The following is an 18,320-nucleotide window of genomic DNA, read 5'->3' as shown; positions in this document are numbered from 1 at the left end:
ATTACAAGTGACTCATGATAAGTGATGACATAACTTTATTTAGCTCCTTTGCATCATTATTAGTATGATCGGTCCCATCAGTTTTATACTAATAGGCCTGGGCCCATAAGAAGCATGGCGAGCATAAATTGGAGGGCAGAGAAAATTAAATATGTTGTGAATTAGTGTCTATATCCATCAATCATTGGCATGAACTTACGTGGCATTACCTAGGAAGCAACATGTATCCTATGGTCGCATGAGCATGGGTTACCCTTGACATATCACCGTCTCTTCATTAACATTGATGTCTACCTAACATAACCCGTCATAGCCTGATTTTATCTCTTGTGTGCTTTTTCTTTACCATATAATTCCCCATTCTCTCCGTGTTAACAAAAACTGTATGTTGGTGTTGAAAGGTAAGCAATAACATATGAATCATTGTTCATCATTTTTTTATACTAAAATAATAGATTTCAATATCTCATCAAATTTACTTATACATATTGATGTCAGAACTAAATACTCAGTTTTTTAATAATTACTTTCCAAAAACAATCTCATAAATTCATTTATGATCCTTATTTACTATTTATTTAATTTAAACTAACTTATATTTAATTAAAATAACCAATGTTAGCAAAATATGCATAACTCAAGACAGGGTACATTTTAGAAACAAGAATTTCAATGGAGGGAAGGACCATATTTTACAGAACTCAAGACACAGTACAAGAAAACAAGTTTTTGATTCTTTTCCCGTCACAGAGACAAGACTGCGCACGTCAAAACGTGGTCAAAATCTTCTACTCCGGTCACTTTCACTTCTGTAAACTTGATATCCACACAATTTCTGGATGGAGAGCAACGATAGATGCGGATGTCCATTCCCATGGCGTGCGTTATCACCCACACTTCCTCTCCCATCGCCACCAACTTATAACGCAAACGGTACCTCGATTCACACACACGTCCAACATTTGCGACGCCCACCCACCTATTGGTCGAAGGATCGAATCTCATTAACTCGTTCGAATGTGACTGCATAGCGTAGAGCGTGCGACCCCCTATCACTGCAACTGCCGGTTGCGCAGCATTCGACTCCTCAACATAGCTCAGTCCGTTGGCCCACAGATCAGGGAGAAGCGTCCATCTGCCGGACTCCGGGTCGTATGCCTCACCCGAAGTGTGCACGCGCGTGTACCACCCATCTTTGTAAGAGCCTCCGATTACAACAAATTTACCGTCCATTATAACAATGCCTGCGGAATCGATGCGCGGCAAATATCATGTCCGGTAGGCTTTCCCATCGCCGGTTCACCGTGTCGTACCGGACACCACTTGCTGTTGCCTGTCCGTTCACCTCGTTCCGCCCGCCGCTAAAATAAACGAAATCGCCCAGCGCTGCGCATGCGTAGAGTGTGATATCTTTATAGCCCGGTGGGAATGACGGAACAACGCTCCACCGTCCGTCTTCCACGCTGTAAGACTGGAACCCCACAATTTTGTTGTCGACCAGTGCGGGGAGTTCTGGAAACAACACGCTGCCGTTTGCCACAACGCTTCGCAGGTTTATGCGGGAGGAGATTTGAGAGAGTGGGTTGCACAGAGAGAGGGTGGGGGAAGAAGATGAAGAAGAGGAAGATAAAGATGGGTGGGGGAAGGGCAGCCATTCGGTGTTGTGGTGAGTTGCCTGCAGGTATCCCGGGTCGCAGTTTGTCTGGAAGAGGGCGAGGAAGAGGCGGTGGTCGGGGGGAATGTTGAGAGAGCGGCGGAGAGATGTGGGATTAGCGAGGGCTTTTCTCCACGAGCGGCACACGCACCGACCCACCGCCACCATTGGAGGAGGCAGCTTTGCCAGACACAGAAGCGCAGTCTCTTCCACCATGTTGGGTATCAGGTCGCAATGCTCGGGTTCCTCATCTCCAGGCATGGCCTAACAAAAAATCATGGAATTCTTGGTTACTCCCACTCTTGAATTTATGCTGTGAAGACAAGAACTGTCGCTGTCTTTAGGTGGATATAGTTGAGCTGAAAAAAGGGAACAAATGGGTTGGAAACGCGTGGAATCAATCAGCAGACGTTCACATTATTGTATTGACGGCGTTAATGATAAGTATGGCCCATTTACAATGTGATTCCCCTCTAAAAGGCCTCGATCACAGTTTTTTATGAGGTCGTCGCTTAGGAGTTAGGTAGAACGAAATTAGATAAAGACATCTATTTCAAAATGTCAACGTCTAGGAATTAGATAGAATGAAAATTAGTTGACTAAGAAATTAGATGGAAGGAAGCACGTGGATGAAACAAACGATCATTGTAGGAAGTAGACTGGAGGAAATTAGATAAGACATCCATTTCAAAATGGTAGTTGGAGAGAAATTAGATAGAAGGAAGAGCATATGGATGAAACAAAACATTAAATAGATGAGATGAGTAAGTGGGGTATTAGCTTAAGTGAATGTCCAAATAACAATGGTGAAATAAAAAAGTAGGGGAAGCGTACCAATAGCCATTATAAATAACTTTGGGCACCCACAGATTCTAAATGGAACATCGGGTTTCAATTTTTTTTTTATGTCTCCGCGTGCAACTTAACTACTTCTAGCTATTGTTCTGGCTTCTGGGTAGTAACGACATACGTTGTAGAATTCATTATGCGTGCAAGGGTCAAAAACTGCTCATTGCAAAGTGTCATCCAATACATAACCTCTATTACACCAATACCCATTCACTTTCTAACACCTCCCTAAAAAAAATTAAAAAAAATGTAATTTACTCAATTACAAATTAAAAAAGGCACCTAATTCAATGTTTTAAGGGATGTAGGACCACTCACTTGATAACCTTTAGTATTTTATGTAGAGGGCAATTAAACATTGAACAATCCATTTTATATTCACCATCAACCATGTGGGTCTTTGCCTTGGCATTAGTGAAAGGGCATTTTTTAGCGCCATTTTCATTATTCTTGTGCATTTTGGGGATCATTTTCCTTTTGGTTACCTACCCACCCTTCTCTCCAGACGTTTGCATTCTCTGGTTCTCGTCTCCAAGCAGCATGCTCTCCAGATTGCAGGTAGCATAGCCATATCCTTTCCACCTTGCAATTTGCTTGTTGGCTTTCCTCACATTTTGGCATCTTTTTCCATTTTGGCATTGAGGGTTTTGTTAAAATCCAACCTTCCCTTTTCCCTCGAATACTGAGGAGAAGCAAGTGCCTAGAAACATAATGTAGTGAAATAAGCACAACTTTAGATGAACTCGTATGGTGGCTTTTGCCTTGTTCATTCAAATGGCTATTATTCTTTCATAATTTTTTTCTTTTGTTACAGTGTGTAAATATTTTATAAACTTTATTTGTTATTTGTAAAATTTTGTAGGTATTTGTCTTTTTCGTAACTGTGATTTAGTCTTTTTTTTCTTCTCAAAGTCTCACAAAGAATACTTTAGTCATCCATTTTTCTTTCTTTTCCCATGAAACCCTTGTAGAGAAGTTAATGGACAAACAAAGGAAATGCATATTAACAATTAAAGATTTAATATATACTGGTGAGACATGCGTGTTATGCAAAAGCACCAAACTAGCAATTGTGAAACATGGGTATTGTGCAAAAGCACCAAATTAGCTCACCCATTTCCACCTTTTCATGACTCAAAAAATTTCTTAAGACCCCAAAAATTTGTTGAGCAGCCCACAAAACTTCAAAAAATAATGAGAATGCCTGAGCTTTTACTTCCTTCTCACTTCACAAACATCTTAGTGATAATTTTTCTATAGTATGGCAAAAAATCTTAGTGAGAATTCAGAATTGTTGCACTTGATATGTTTGTAGATGGCAATAACCCGTAAATGGTTAAATACAATTTTAGATGCATATTATATGATGTTGTCATTAATTGGTTCACTCCCAATATAACCTAAATAATAGATTGAGTGCCCTTTTCAAGGGTTTCATGGATCAATCTGAGAAAATATTACTCCATTTTTCCTTAAGTTTGTATCTATTGCTTGGCATCATTGTGTACAAGAAAGTTGCCCCTTTGAACAACAAAGCAATGATATTTAGAGAACAATGTGTGTTCAGAGACTTCTTGATCATATAATGCTTGATTTTTTAAGGGGAAGACTCCTTCCTCTTTACTTTTGCATGTTCAAAATCTTTGAGGAATAAACACATGATTTTTCTTCTTATCTTTTTCTTGAGTTGTCTTCTTTGCCTTAGTGAAAGACTTCTTGAATTCTCCAATGATACTGGTGAGTCCTTAGCACAATTTGCAGTCTTAGTGTTTGCATTGTCTATTAATGTTGATGAAAGCATTGAGTGATCTCCACCATTAGAAACATCTTTTCTTAAACCAAATTTAGATAAAATCTACTCATTTTTATCTATCTATTTTCATATGTGTCTTCCATATGTTATAGCACAGTCAACTTTGCAACGTGTATATGTCTTCCATTAATCTAACCTTCCATTAAAAAATAATGTGATCTTTTAACATAATAATGTGAACTTTAAGTATTTCCATAAGATCTCAAAAACATTACCATGTCCATATTACATACCTTGTTTTCTCTTCATCTCAGTCCACTTAAGCTTTAAGGTATTTGGTCAATCTTTATGCAAATTAGATTGTACTTATTCATGGGTTTGTTGTATATCTTGACTATGTTTTCAAGAAAATTGTCTTAATAACAAAGTTTTATGATTGCTTTGTATCTCTCTTCTTTGTATTTAAAGCAATGTGTATTTTGATCTTCTTTCATCTACTTGCTCTTGTATTATGCCTTCTTCATGTAGTTTTTTTCATTTCTTGGATGCTCACAAGATTGAATTTTTGAGTGGAGGGTCAGTGCAAGAAGATGAGGCCACTTTTTGGCCAAAAAGTGGAAGTGTTTTCCTTGATTTTCAAATTTTGTCTCATTTGAGCTTAAATTTTGAAACACTTACAGATTAAATCTTGGAAAAAATCAGTAACATAAAAGATAGCCCTTTGAGTGTACTTTTCAAATATGTAATTTATTTTAATACCACATAACAAAAAATAACTTTTTGAATGGAGTTCTGAAAACTATGTTTTAAAAATGCCTATTTCAGGACCATACCATGCATGTGTACAACCCACACTTTTTGACACAATTAAAATTATTTTCTCAAACCGTTTTGGGAAATGGTTTGTAACACACTAAAGATTGATGAGCATATTTTTCTGTATTTTTTTTCTAATATTTTTTTTAATTAATTTTTTAATGGCCGTAATTATCTTTTTAAAAATTTGACATGTACGACCCACATAATTTGATGTAAACTTAACATTTTTTGAGTTTTTTTTTTAAATACAAAAGAATTTTGTGTAGATTGATGACATAATTTTTTTTCCAAAATTCATAAAAATAAAAAAGTTATTAAATTAACAAAATTAGTTAATATTTCAAATTTATGGACCCGATTTAGTATAAATTAAATGAAAAATAGTTAAAATAATCAATTTTTAAATAAATTTACATATTTAGAATCTAGACAGAATAATCTGAATTGGGTTTTAATTTCGTATAAAATTTCTCTGATTAGAGGCACGTAAACTATTTCAGAAGTTCATATTTGTGCTTTCATTCATGAAGATTTGAATTTGTAGGTCCATGTCGTAAGTGTGGCCATCCCAGGCCTATCCCGGGCCTAATCCCGAGCCAAGTGGTGGGTTGTGGAATCAACTTCCACAAAACGGGCCCCTGTTTTCAAACAAGGGCAGCCTGTGGAAAAAAAAGGAAAAATGCGATTTAGAAACAGGGGCCCGTTTTTAAAAATGGACCCTCATTTTGTTTAAAAGCGGGCCAACGGACCCCCATTACCTTTCGGCTCGGGAGCCCGAAGCATAAACGAGCCCCCATTTTTTGAAAACGGGCCCCCATTTATAAGAGCGCGTTTTCCAACATGTGGACTTCCGCGAATTTGTGACTCATTACCTTGCACTTGCCCTAGACCATTACTACAGTGAGTGGAAGTGGACTAATCATTCATTCTTGTCAAAGAGATATTTTTGTGAACCACTACACATGCAATCTAGAATGATTTAGATTAATTTGAAACTTGCAGTTGAATCCATTCAATCAAGTCAAACTCAAGTAATTGTAGTTGTTCTAAGATAAGTCCCATGATAATATAGGCTTCAAATTATGTTACTAGATCCTAAACTCCTTGTTATTTTATCTTCTTTCAAATTGCGTCTATCTTCTTAATTGTACTATGGCAATCATCTATCTCTATCATACTCTCTTTATGCTCTACCATTTGCATTTGCCTCCAACCTTTGTAGACAACCCTTCTTGCACACCATGTTATTTGCTTTCACATAATACCCCTTTCTTATGCTTATAATGCTTATATTATTGATGGGGCTATCACATATTTCTTGCCAAGGATATGGACATGACGATGTTAGATACTAACTACCTTACTACCATTATATAGTTGATCTCAACATCATTGCAATGACCACAAGGTGAGATTGATAATCATGAATCACAAGAAATTTATGATTAATAGTACTCACTGTTTTATGGTCAAATATTAAACTGCTTAAAATTAGAACTATGATAAAATATTTTATTTAATTGTCTTTTCTTTTAATTATTTGATTTTGGTGATTAAAGTGAAAATAGGTTAGACCAATGTTGATCTAAGGGCTACAAAGTTACGACTAACAAGAAAACACTTGCAAAAGAAAATGCCAAATAATAATTGATCCAAGTATTTAAATGCATCAATACGTAGTATCATCAATTTCACATACTTAGTAATCTATTAATGAGATACACAAACTCATTAATGCACATGAAATAATTTGTTACAAAAGTGTGATAGGTTTATAATCTTGTCACATTCATCAAATAATGTCTATATTCATAGCAACAAGTGAATAGAAGAAATATGTTACAAAGTAAACATATTTATAAATAAGTTCATACATTAATGGAGAAATAATTTGTTACAAAAGTGTGATAGGTTTATAATCTTGTCACATTCATCAAATAATGTCTATATTCATAGCAACAAGTGAATAGAAGAAATATGTTACAAAGTAAACATATTTATAAATAAGTTCATATATTAATGGAGAAATGAAACTAAGTGATAACAATTGTAATATGTTACAAAGTAAACATATTTCTAAATAAGTTCATACATTAATGGAGAAATGAAACTGAGTGATAACAATTGTAACCTTTGTACTTATTTGATATTATTACTACCTCCCTATAAATGCACAGAGAACTAATCTCTTGAGAACGAACTTATTTTTGAATTATTCTTTTGCTATTCTATATATGGTCTTAGTGAAACTTATGAGCAATCTTATGTTTGTATTGACTTGAAAGATGTAAATGGTGTTATCATGAAGTTTAGATAAACGTTGTTCATTGTTATCTATCATATGTTACAAATGTACTATATTTTGTGTATGTTCTTCAACTTGAATGAAATCTTAAAACTACAATCAGCAAAGTACTTTCATTAGTTATCAAATTTTCAAGTATTTCTTTCAAAAAAGAAAAAATCAAGTGCACGGTTATTAGATGCAAGCAAGCTTTTTGCAAACCGACCTATTATTATAAAATTAGTCTAGAATAGCAATTCTTTTATTCATGCTATTATAGCTATATATATGTATGTCTATTAAATTATTCAATTTTTAAAAGCATGTAGAAAAAAAATATGCTAAATTATTCATTTCTAGATACTCTTATTACGATTAATAACATTTTAACTTATATACTTATCTATGACTTATCTTCTTTAATTAAGAATGAGTATATAAAATGTCTGAACAATTAATTTCCTCATCAATGGGAGAAATTATTGTTATATTAATAATAAAATACAATAGACCATTGTTACTTATTTTCCTCAACCCCACTCGTTTCAAATATTTTTTTAGAGCTTTTATAAAATATCTAAAAGTCATAAAATTAAATTAGATTGTCATTGGTATAACGGAGAAATTGAATTTAAATCAAAGGCAAAAACTTCCAGACTCAATACATCTATTCAATGTGCATTATGTTAGATGTCCAGTAAATTGAAGGGAAGTCCATCTAAGCATATTGAAGGGAAGATTTGCTAGATAATATAGTTGGGAAAAAGCGCTAGTAGGCATATTGTTATTGTTTTGATTTATTTTCTATTCTAAGTAATCTTAAATGAGTAACTTGGTAGGCTAAAAGCTATAGGTTGTGAGATATAAGTAATTACAACAATTTTAGCTATCTACAAACCATGTTGTAATCCCTATAGTTTCTCACTAAATTACCAATATTTTATTTTGATAGAGATAAAAAAATAAAAAGATAACAATTATTTTTATTCTCTAAAAAATATTTTTCCATGATTATAATACATACAAGAATTAATTAGTTCTTAAATTCATTTATTAATAGCTATTAAAAATAAAACTAATTTATGACTCACTCATACTTAAATATAATATGATGGATTAACATTTATTAACCTGAAAACAAACTTAAGCATAAATGTTAACACCATATCAATATGTTATGTTTTTAATCATAAGTATAAATTTTATAAAATTGTGAAGGCACAAATTTCTACAAGTTTGATAGTAGCACTCTTCTCTGATCAAATCATATAAAAAGTTGTAGATAGTGAAATGAGAATGCCCATGCAATAATAATAAAAATTGGATTTTTGATAAATATTATGATTGGGTATGCTCTAGTGAATAATTTGCCAAATATGGAAATAATCATTGCAGAATTTTGCTTGAGAGACTACCTCAATAAAAAACAAGGAGCAAGTGGAGAAAACTTTTGAGAAAATGACTCCAGAGATGAACTATTTTATAGTATTAAAATTTGCTCTGAATACTCTGTGTGTGCACGAGTATACTGGTGTACATTTCTTATATTAATTTGAAGTAAATAGCCTCAATGGGTATGCAAATTGAAGAAAATTAATATCTATTTTAAATTGAAATATTAAAACTAAAATAATCAATATTGGTTTTCATTCCATCAAATATGCCTATTGTTTTAAATTAACATGGTCCTCTTTTATTTTGAATACATTGTAAACACAGTAGAACATACTTGAAAATTGCTCTTCCCTTTTCTTGTTATGATTTCTCTTAGTTGAATATATATTCTAGATTATTTTTATATTCTTTGTTTCAATCATTCCAACCAATGCTTTGTTAGAATCAATGACAGTCCCAAGACACTAAGAGGGGGGCGGGGGGGGGGTGAATCAATGTCTAACTGGTTAGCAAAATATTTAAACTTATTAAGAACTTTGTATCCCAAAACAGTGTACCGGTAAATAAGAATTTATGTAGCAAATAAGAATAATAGAGATAGCATAGAGAACACACCATAACACAAGATATTTAACGATGAAACCCGGTGTGGGAAAAACCTTGGTGGGATTTGTGACCCACAATATTCACTCACTAGCCAATGAATAAATATTACAATGAGGGGCCTGCACATGCAGGAAGGTTAGCAGCCTAGAGCTCACTGCTCAACTACAAAACATAAGTCTCACTGACTTACAAAATGGATTATCAAAATCCAATACAATGTATTGCTTCAAATCAGCATCAACTATGCCAGATTCAGTACTGATTTAAGCTTAGTCTATTACCAAAACCTTCGTTGTCAACTATATCACCTTATACAAAAATATCATCTACTCTTTCATATCATCGTATCCTTTTATATATCAAAATGACCTATAAGATCTCATACATATATATGAGTCTTTTACAATATGCCATGTCAGCTTTTATAAAAGATAATTACAATATAAAAAAATAAACAAAGTTTATTCCATGTTGGCATAAGTGTCGGTATGCATTATTGCCACTGTCAGTGTACGTCGAAATCTATTGCCGATGTCGATAACTGTTGGTGGGTTGCCAGGTGATTGCTAGTTGGTTGCCATCAATGACAACATCAAACTATTCTCATAAGAGTGTAGAATGCCAACAATCTCCCCCTTTGGCATTGATGACAACACTCATGAGAAAAATCCAAAAATTGTTCCAAAAAATGAAGTCCAAAAAGATGTGCTCCCCTTGAGCAAATGATCTCCTCTTAATAAGCATTTTTCTCTCCACTACTCCCCCTTTGACATCAATCACAAAGGTTGTCAAGATTTTTAACTGGTTGGTTACAATCTAAAAGATATCTGCTAAAACCAAATTCAGATTCTGCATAAACCTTTTGTTGTCATTCAAGGTTGCCTCAGTCTGTTGTATCGTGCTAATAAGATAATGCATGTGATCTTCCAATGATCGTTCTCCCTAAAGTAATGCCTTAGTTATTTCTATTCTTTGAGAAATAAGATTTTCCAATTTAGGACCAAGTTTATTTTTAAGCTCTTTGGCATTAAAGACCTTATCCTTGTCTTTTCTTTCTCAAGTTTCTCTATTTTTTCCTCAAAACCTGCCATCTCTTGCTCAAAAACTGACATGTGATTAGATGAACCAATTATGTTATCAGCTATGTCATCAATTTCTTTCTGTTTTTTGTTGATCTCCTTGTCTATATCCTTTGTCAGAAGGTGAGGTTTGCATGTTTCCTTGTATAGCTCTTTGTACTCCAAAATTGTAGAGTTCAGTGTTGGTAATAATGTATTCAGTTGTTCTATGCACTTCTTTATGGTGTCATCAAAGAATTTGTTCTTCTCTTTTTCAATTCTCTCCTTTATTGTATCCTCATTCACTTTATCAATCGTTACTACATTGTCAGCAATAAATTTGGACAATGTGTCCAATTTGCCTAAAGAATACTTAATATGATCTATGTTACAATTTGTTGCAATCAATTTAAGAATAGGTATAGTGAACTATCAATGGCCTTGTAGGCCAATGCATTGCAATCCGTTATCTTTTTTATTGAATCCAAAAGTACCTCTGTAACATTGGTAGGTCTGAATTCACTTGCTGATGTGTCGGATGTCTCACCAATTCCCTTTATTACCTCTGTGCTTCCATCAGTTGTAATTGTTTTACTTGTGTTTACCTCCGATGGATCAGTCTGGGTTTGCATCTCAACTTGCAAGGGTTTCTCAGACTACTTTGATGTCTCAGTGAATGCTGGTTTCACTGCCTCATTGTGTACCTCTGCCTCAGTAGTTTTCTCAGTAAGTTCAATTGGCGGTATCTCAATCTTTGGTGGCCCTGTGCTAGTATCTATTCCTTTAGTAGGTTTCTATGATTCTAATGGTTACTTTGTTTGGGTTGGGATCTCAACCTCAACAATCTCTACCAATTTTTTTGCCAAGTTGCTACTGTTGACATTGTCTTCCTTAACCTCTGCACTATCCTTGTCAACAACAATATTCACTTCCTGAGTATCCATATTCATGGTGAAGAGTATCTCAGATTTAGGATTTGTGTCATCATGTGTAACACCTTCAGTGTTAATAATCGGTGGATCATCTGTATGTATCGGTGCAATATCCAAAGGTAGCGATAAATTGTCAGTGATCTTAATGTTTGGAATACCACCAATTTTTCCTTTTCCCTTGTCCTTATCCTTCTGATATACTTTAAATGTCTTCTTTGGTCGGTTCATTTCCTCTTGTTTTTCCTTCTCCATAAAAAATATATCCCAATTATCAGTGGTTTCATCTACAATCTCTTTTACTCTTCCTGCCATTAAACTTACTTGTCGGTGCCCACTAGAATAAACAGATCGGTTAGCCTCAGAAATTAATTCATCAATTTATTCATTTGAATTTATAGGATGTACAACTAGAAGTTTTTCAACCTTAAGTTTCTTATCTAATTCCATCACTGCAATCCTTTTTGCTTCCAATCTCCTATACAGATCATTGGGTAAGTCATCCACAACTTCAATTAAAACCTTTTTATATATGTCCATATGTAAAATAATATTGTTCTCAATGATTTCCCTGTCAGAATCATTAAATGTGTTATACAGTTTGTGTACATTGGCCAAATTTTCATCATCAGTTATCTCATTTAATAAACCATTCAAGGAAGGGTTAATAGGTTGTTGTTTCTTCTTTAGTGTTAGTTTCTTTGGTGATCCCCTTACTGCCTGTTGTTTCTTCCTCAAAGTCCTTGTTCTTTTAGGTGAAGGAGAGGGTACCGATGAAGGTTTTCTCTTCCTCCTTTCAACTCTTTTGAACTCAGCTACCTTGTCACTAACGGTTCTAGAAGATGTGCCAACCGATGAAATATGTGCCTTTGGTTGAAGTCCTTCAAGCTCACTAGCCGATATGCCACTAATGTTCATTACATTTTCCTTGATTTCCTTAACTTTCTTAGAAGCATCTCTAATAAATTTTTCTCTTTTCTTCCTTTGCTTCAATGTATTTACATCACTTCCAATAGTCTCAGCACTACCAAAAACTTGTTTTGATGGTTCTCTCAGTGCATCTAGTAAAGCTTTTGCATATGTCTCCAAAATGTTAAGATCTACCTCATATCCCATTTCTGTCACCCAGAAAGTCCTAGGGAGAACATCCTCCATCCATGTCTCATCTCGTTTGATAACAAAACAGATTTCTTTGTTATATTTGTCCACTACACTTTGAGGTAGCCTTTCTCTAGTTCTCATTTTAGCTTGGAAAGTTTTGAAGTATTCAATTATGTTGTTGTCCTTTGTAGTTCCCATGTCGGTAAAAGCTTCCTTAATTTTTTTCCTACTAGTATATCATATCCAAAGTATTTAGGTCATGTACCAGGGATTTCCTTAGTGAAATACAACATTAAACATACCAAAAGATTTCCAAAGCAGAATGTCCCTTTCTTATCTCCTTTAATATTTTTCAAATTATCAATGAGTTCATGATCTAGCCATTCACACACATCTATCATTGCATTGTTGTTAACCATCTCATAAGAATTGTTTATACAAAGACTAGAAACTAAATTTAGCCTATTAGCATGTTGGTTTTGTAACCTAGCACCATACTTACAAATCTTACATTGATGTCTTTGATATCATTCACTCTCAGTGATCTATTGTCAGATGTTGCTCCGGTTAGGGTCATCACTTTGTTCTTAGGAATCTTCTTTGTTCTATCAAGTCTGCTGTCGGTTGAGGGTAAACCAGTTACTGCCCTAATTGCTTGCTGGGTTATTTTGCAGACAGAATCCAGCCATAGGAATTCTCCATGTGCTCTACTTAAAACAATTCTTACTACTTCCTCTAGAAATTGGGGAATGTTCAGTATCTCCACAAAACCTAGAGTTTCTATGATTTTGTGTTCGGGTTTGACAACATCATTTTCATCATAGATTACCTTAGTAAACATTTTCATCAATTCTTCGGAACCTAGTTCTTCTATATTACAATGTATATAAATCCTAAGGTCTTCTACAAATGCTACACCTGTAGGAATTTTTGAAAATGCCCCTACAAAGTCATCTTGCTTAGCAACTTTGGGAATTATTTTAAATACGGGCCTAGGGCGTTTCACATTTTCCACAATGGTAGGGTTCCGAATAAACTCAGGAACAAAAGCAAAAGCCATTGAAAAATACCTTTAGCTACTTGAAAATATTCTGAATGCTTGAAGAAATCACTTCGCACCTTCGCCTTGAATGCCTTCGCTTTGTTTTGGCACTCTTTGCTAATTTGAATGCTCGGTGAGTCGAAAATGAGGGAAATTAGCTGATTTATGATGACTTTTCTCTTACCAACTGCATTAAATTCTCATCGGTTAAGTGAAAACTTAACACATCTTCCAGTAAAGAAGAAATCTATCTTTTCTCCATTGACCGAGGGTAATTTGCATGATTTTCAACTTGTTGTAATACCCCCAAAGGGTTACTTCTTAGTTGGATGAAGAATCGCCTGCCAGTGGAGGATTACTCTATTCTATCAGTATAGAGATAGTTTCATTAACATTCTGATCTTTCTTCCTAATCCATTGTTTTGAAAATTCTTTCTTTACCTCATCTACCTTTTCTTTGCCTTTCAAACTGGATCCTTTATTGTTTGACGGTGAAGTCTCGCTTCTACAAAATTTGGCAATATGTCCAATTTTGTTACAAGCATAACAAGTCACATTATTCCTCTAAATAGCCTTTCCATATCCTATGTCGGTTTGTGTTCTGCATTGATTAGATAAGTGTCCATATCTTCCACAAAAATACCATTTCACATTCATTTTGCAGTTTTCCGAATTATGACCAACTTTGTTGCATTTGGAACATTGACCGGTGGGTGCATTAATATTCCGATTGTTTCTAAATCAACATTGATTTACTCTATGACCATATTTGTTGCAATTGAAACATTTTCCATTAAACTTATAAGCATTAGGTTGTCTTACTGATTTGTTCTGATCTAGATTGTTTGTAGTATTGGAACTTTCTCTAACTTCAAATCCAAGTCCATTTGTATCTCCATTAGGTTTTTGAATTTTCAACATGTCATCAAGCTCCTCTGAACTTTTCTTGAATTTCTCTTTGTGTTTATTTGTAGTAGCCAGCTCATTTTTCAAAATTTCCTTTTGTCTCATAAGCTCAGTTTTATCATGTTGCATGTGAATGGGATCTATCTTTAACATATCATTTTCATGACTAAGTCTTAGATTTTCATTTCCAACATCATTGAGTCTTCTAGTCAAGTCTTCTTCATTTTTCTTCTTGTCTTTTATTGTCTTTACATAACCTCATAGTCATATCTTGCATTTCATTCTTCATATTATTGTTTTCCTATCTCAACTTGTTTGCAAGTTCATTAAGAGTTTCTTTTTCCTCATCATCTTTCTGCATCTTTTCATGAAGTTCTTTTATTTTATTTTGTGCTATAGAAAGGTTCTCTTGAAGTCCTTTAATGAATTCCTATGTAGTCCTTAGATCATCTTCAAGTTTGATATTCTTCAATTTCTCTGCATCATAATCTACAAGAGCTCCTTCCAATTGTTTTCTTAAGTTCTTCATCTATACCGATGTCATAATCTTCCTCAAGCTGTTAGGCTTTTGAAAATAGAGGACCAAGCTCTAATACCAATTGTTAAAATCAATGGCAGTCTCAAAGACACTGAGAGGGGGTGTATGTGCAAGATTATGGGTGGCCAAAAAGTGGCAATGGAAAAAAAAAAGTGTTTTAAAACTTTCCAAACATGCCAAAATTTGAATTTGGTTTGGTAATACCAAACCAAATCGGATATCTGATTTTTGATGTCACTATTGTGATGTCACCATTATGTTGATTTTTTGCAGGCGTTGGAAAGGTAATTCATGGACCTATCAAATGGATGAGGTAGTTTGATCATATTATAGAAAAAAAAATTAATTATAATCATTTTAAGTTAGTCCTTCAATTTTAAAACTTTAAATACTCACAAATTTTGCATACAAAGTCTCATTTTTTTCCTATCACCTGCTTTATCTATCACTTGTCTATCTATACTTGTTGTATATGGTGAAAATGGATAGCAATAATATTGATATTGAAAGGCTAAATGAATTCAACCACAAAACCCTAGCCTAACAACAACAAAAATCCACCATAACATATGAAGATTACCTAAGACAATGCAAATCAAATGAAATCACAAAGATTATACCATCACATGTCCAATAGGGTTTGGATCTCCATTCTTCCTATCTCCATTGATCTTGCTTGATATATTTGCTCTCAGATTTTATGTGCACAAGAGCTCAACAAAGAACGAAATGTGGTTGCAAGTAGGATCGCCTATGTTCAAAAGCGTAGTGTAGTCAAGTAGTCAACAGGGGGGTTTGATAATGAAGGAAGCATCTCCTTATATATAAGACACTATATGAAATGGAGGGGATAAGATTGAGAGGTGTAAAAGGAGGTCGGCTATGATTAGAGGGTAGGTAGAGGAAATAATAAAATAATGAAAGGGGTAGGTAGTGTATGAATTAAGAGATGAATGACATGTGTCATAGGTAGAAAAGGCTAATGAATTAATTAAATAAATAAAGATTTATTTAATTAATAGAAGAAGTGGGATAATTAAATAAATAAAATATTTATTTAATTTAGGAAAAGAATAATTTAAATAAATAAATGTATTTATTTAAATGAGAAATAAGGCTAGAAGAGGATAAATGAATTAATTAAATAAATAAAGATTTATTTAATTAATAGAAGAATTAAGCTTAGATAATTAAATAAATAAAATATTTATTTAATTAGACATGACAATTTTGGGTGTCTACATTTTGCCCCTCTTTGAGACAATGCCACTGCTAGTCATTACTAGTCAAAGCCTCCTTGTACTTTGATGCATTTATTGTTGTCATTAATGCATGCTAGGTAGAGTAATAAATGCGCTTAGAATAGGGTCCAAAAAATGTCAAAAATGTGTAGGCGTGTTTGTGCTGGTGCCAGGTGCGTCTATGCTGGCTAGGCGCATTTATGCAGTCTAAAAGAGCGTTTATGTTAGGAAAGCGCGTTTGTGTCCAAAAATGTGAATTTGTGTCTTCTAGGCCAAATCAGCAGTTTTGTGATGAACATACGTTGTCGATTGGATAAGCTGCTGACAGGATACACTTAAGCAGGTCCACTAGGGAAAACTAGGATAGCAAATAGGTCTAGGATTGATAATTCTGTGATAGAACATACATTGCCAATTAGGAAACTTCTCAAGAGGATTTACTCAAGCAGAGGCCGTAGGATAGGATAGATCAAGACACTTTGTGATGAACAGTGCAGAGGCCGTAGGATAGGTTAGATCAAGACACTTTGTGATGAACAGTGAGTACCAAGATATAGTACTTTGTGATGAATAGGGAGTACTAAAATATGAGCAGCACTTTGTGATGAACAGTGAGTGTAAATGTGAGCAGCATTTTGTGATAAACAGGGAATGCCAAACACATAGTACTTTGTGATGAACAGGGAGTATCACTAGGATAGAAGCAACACTTTGTGATGAACAGTGAGTGTCACTAGGACTGAGATGATTGCTTTGCTTGACTGCAAGAGTATCTGCCTATGTTGGAGTCATGAGAGAGATTCCCGTCAACTCAGAGGTTGCGACCGGAGCTGACATTTTGAGGACCAAGTTGCCATTGAGGTTATGGGATTGCGCCACATTTTGTATGTGCCTGAGTTTCGGGCGAACATGGAATTGTTGATTGCGCTGGCTGAGAGATGGCACTCTAAGACTTAAACTTTTCATTTGTCGATGGGTGAGATGACAGTCACCTTAGAGGATGTATACAGGATTCTGCAGATACCGATCAATGGGGAGTTAGTACCCTACGATCGAGACGGAGACATGGATGCACTGAGATGAGTGTTTCAGGATCCAAGATTGGAGATGAGGGCTAGACACGTGGCATGGGACACGATGACATGGATAGGATTAGCACTACTGGCGGTGTTGGGAGGAGTGATCAGTGGGTTTCTTTGTATCAGATGATGTAGACACCTGCGGGTGATTTTGTAGCCATATGTATTTTGACATCATTGTATCATGACACTTATGATTATATATATGAGATGATTCATCTTTGTGGCAGCTATATGCATGTGCACCTATGTGATGTATGTTTCTATGTGATGGTTATGATATGGATGCAAATATGTACATGTTGAAATGCAATATTTTTGTTCTTTTATGTTTTTAATATGTTATGCAAATGAAAATGTATGAAATGCAGATGAATATGATAATGCAAATGATTATTTTCATGATAAAAATGTAAGATGTGCTAACATTTGTTGTGTACAGGATGTGATGCAATTGTGATATTTATATGTATGTATGAAATGCCTAATATGTGATAATGTAGGTGCAAACTACATGAGATGCAAATGTTTTTGGTGTGTCATTATACTCAGTCATGTGATAGCAGGCTACGCGGACTCGAGAAGGAAGATGGAGGCCAATCAAGAAAGGGGGATGGAAGGTAGAAGATATGGAAGTGAAAGAGCTTCTTGTGCGTTATCATCATTGAGCTTTATTATGGCAAGTAGGTTATGACAATCGAGGCATATGTTTGACCCAAAAAGTCATTGTACCCGTTTGCATGGAGATAAGACAGTCACAAACAAGGAATACCCTAGTTCATACTAGACTCTCAGTGTCCTCATATCCTTGGACAAGTCATAGCATTACTAAGAGACAATTCACAGACAACAAATACAAATAGGTGACGATACCCCATCCTCACCTTTCTAGTCAAAGACATCCTGGAGATAGAATCTCTAGTCAAAGACATCCTGGAAAAGCTAAAAGATATGTCACCAAAAGATAAAATCAAAACAAAACCAAGACTCGACACCAACATACACTGTAGTCCTCAAATTTAGTGTCTTTTGTCACTTGTATAAGTCTTATTTGATTGTGGTCACA

General features: G+C 34.6%; 1 protein-coding gene across 1 annotated transcript; it reads right to left on the bottom strand.

The window, feature by feature from the left end:
- Positions 1-673: 673 nt before the first annotated feature.
- LOC131041203 (uncharacterized) lies at positions 674-1,944 on the bottom strand. The gene has a single exon (XM_057974216.2). The coding sequence runs from the start codon at positions 1,913-1,915 to the stop codon at positions 1,223-1,225; it is 693 nt and encodes a 230-aa protein (XP_057830199.2). The 5' UTR covers positions 1,916-1,944; the 3' UTR covers positions 674-1,222.
- Between the last annotated feature and the right edge of the window lie 16,376 nt (positions 1,945-18,320).

This window comes from Cryptomeria japonica, chromosome 2 (assembly GCF_030272615.1).
Source record: "Cryptomeria japonica chromosome 2, Sugi_1.0, whole genome shotgun sequence".
NCBI classification, from domain to species: Eukaryota; Viridiplantae; Streptophyta; class Pinopsida; order Cupressales; family Cupressaceae; genus Cryptomeria; species Cryptomeria japonica.
Note: the sequence above shows the minus strand (reverse complement) of the source record. Positions and strands in the feature narration are given on the sequence as shown.

Excerpts from the sequence above, each read along its gene's own strand:
- LOC131041203 (XM_057974216.2), bottom strand. The coding sequence starts at position 1,915 with ATGCCTGGAGATGAGGAACCCGAGCATTGCGACCTGATACCCAACATG.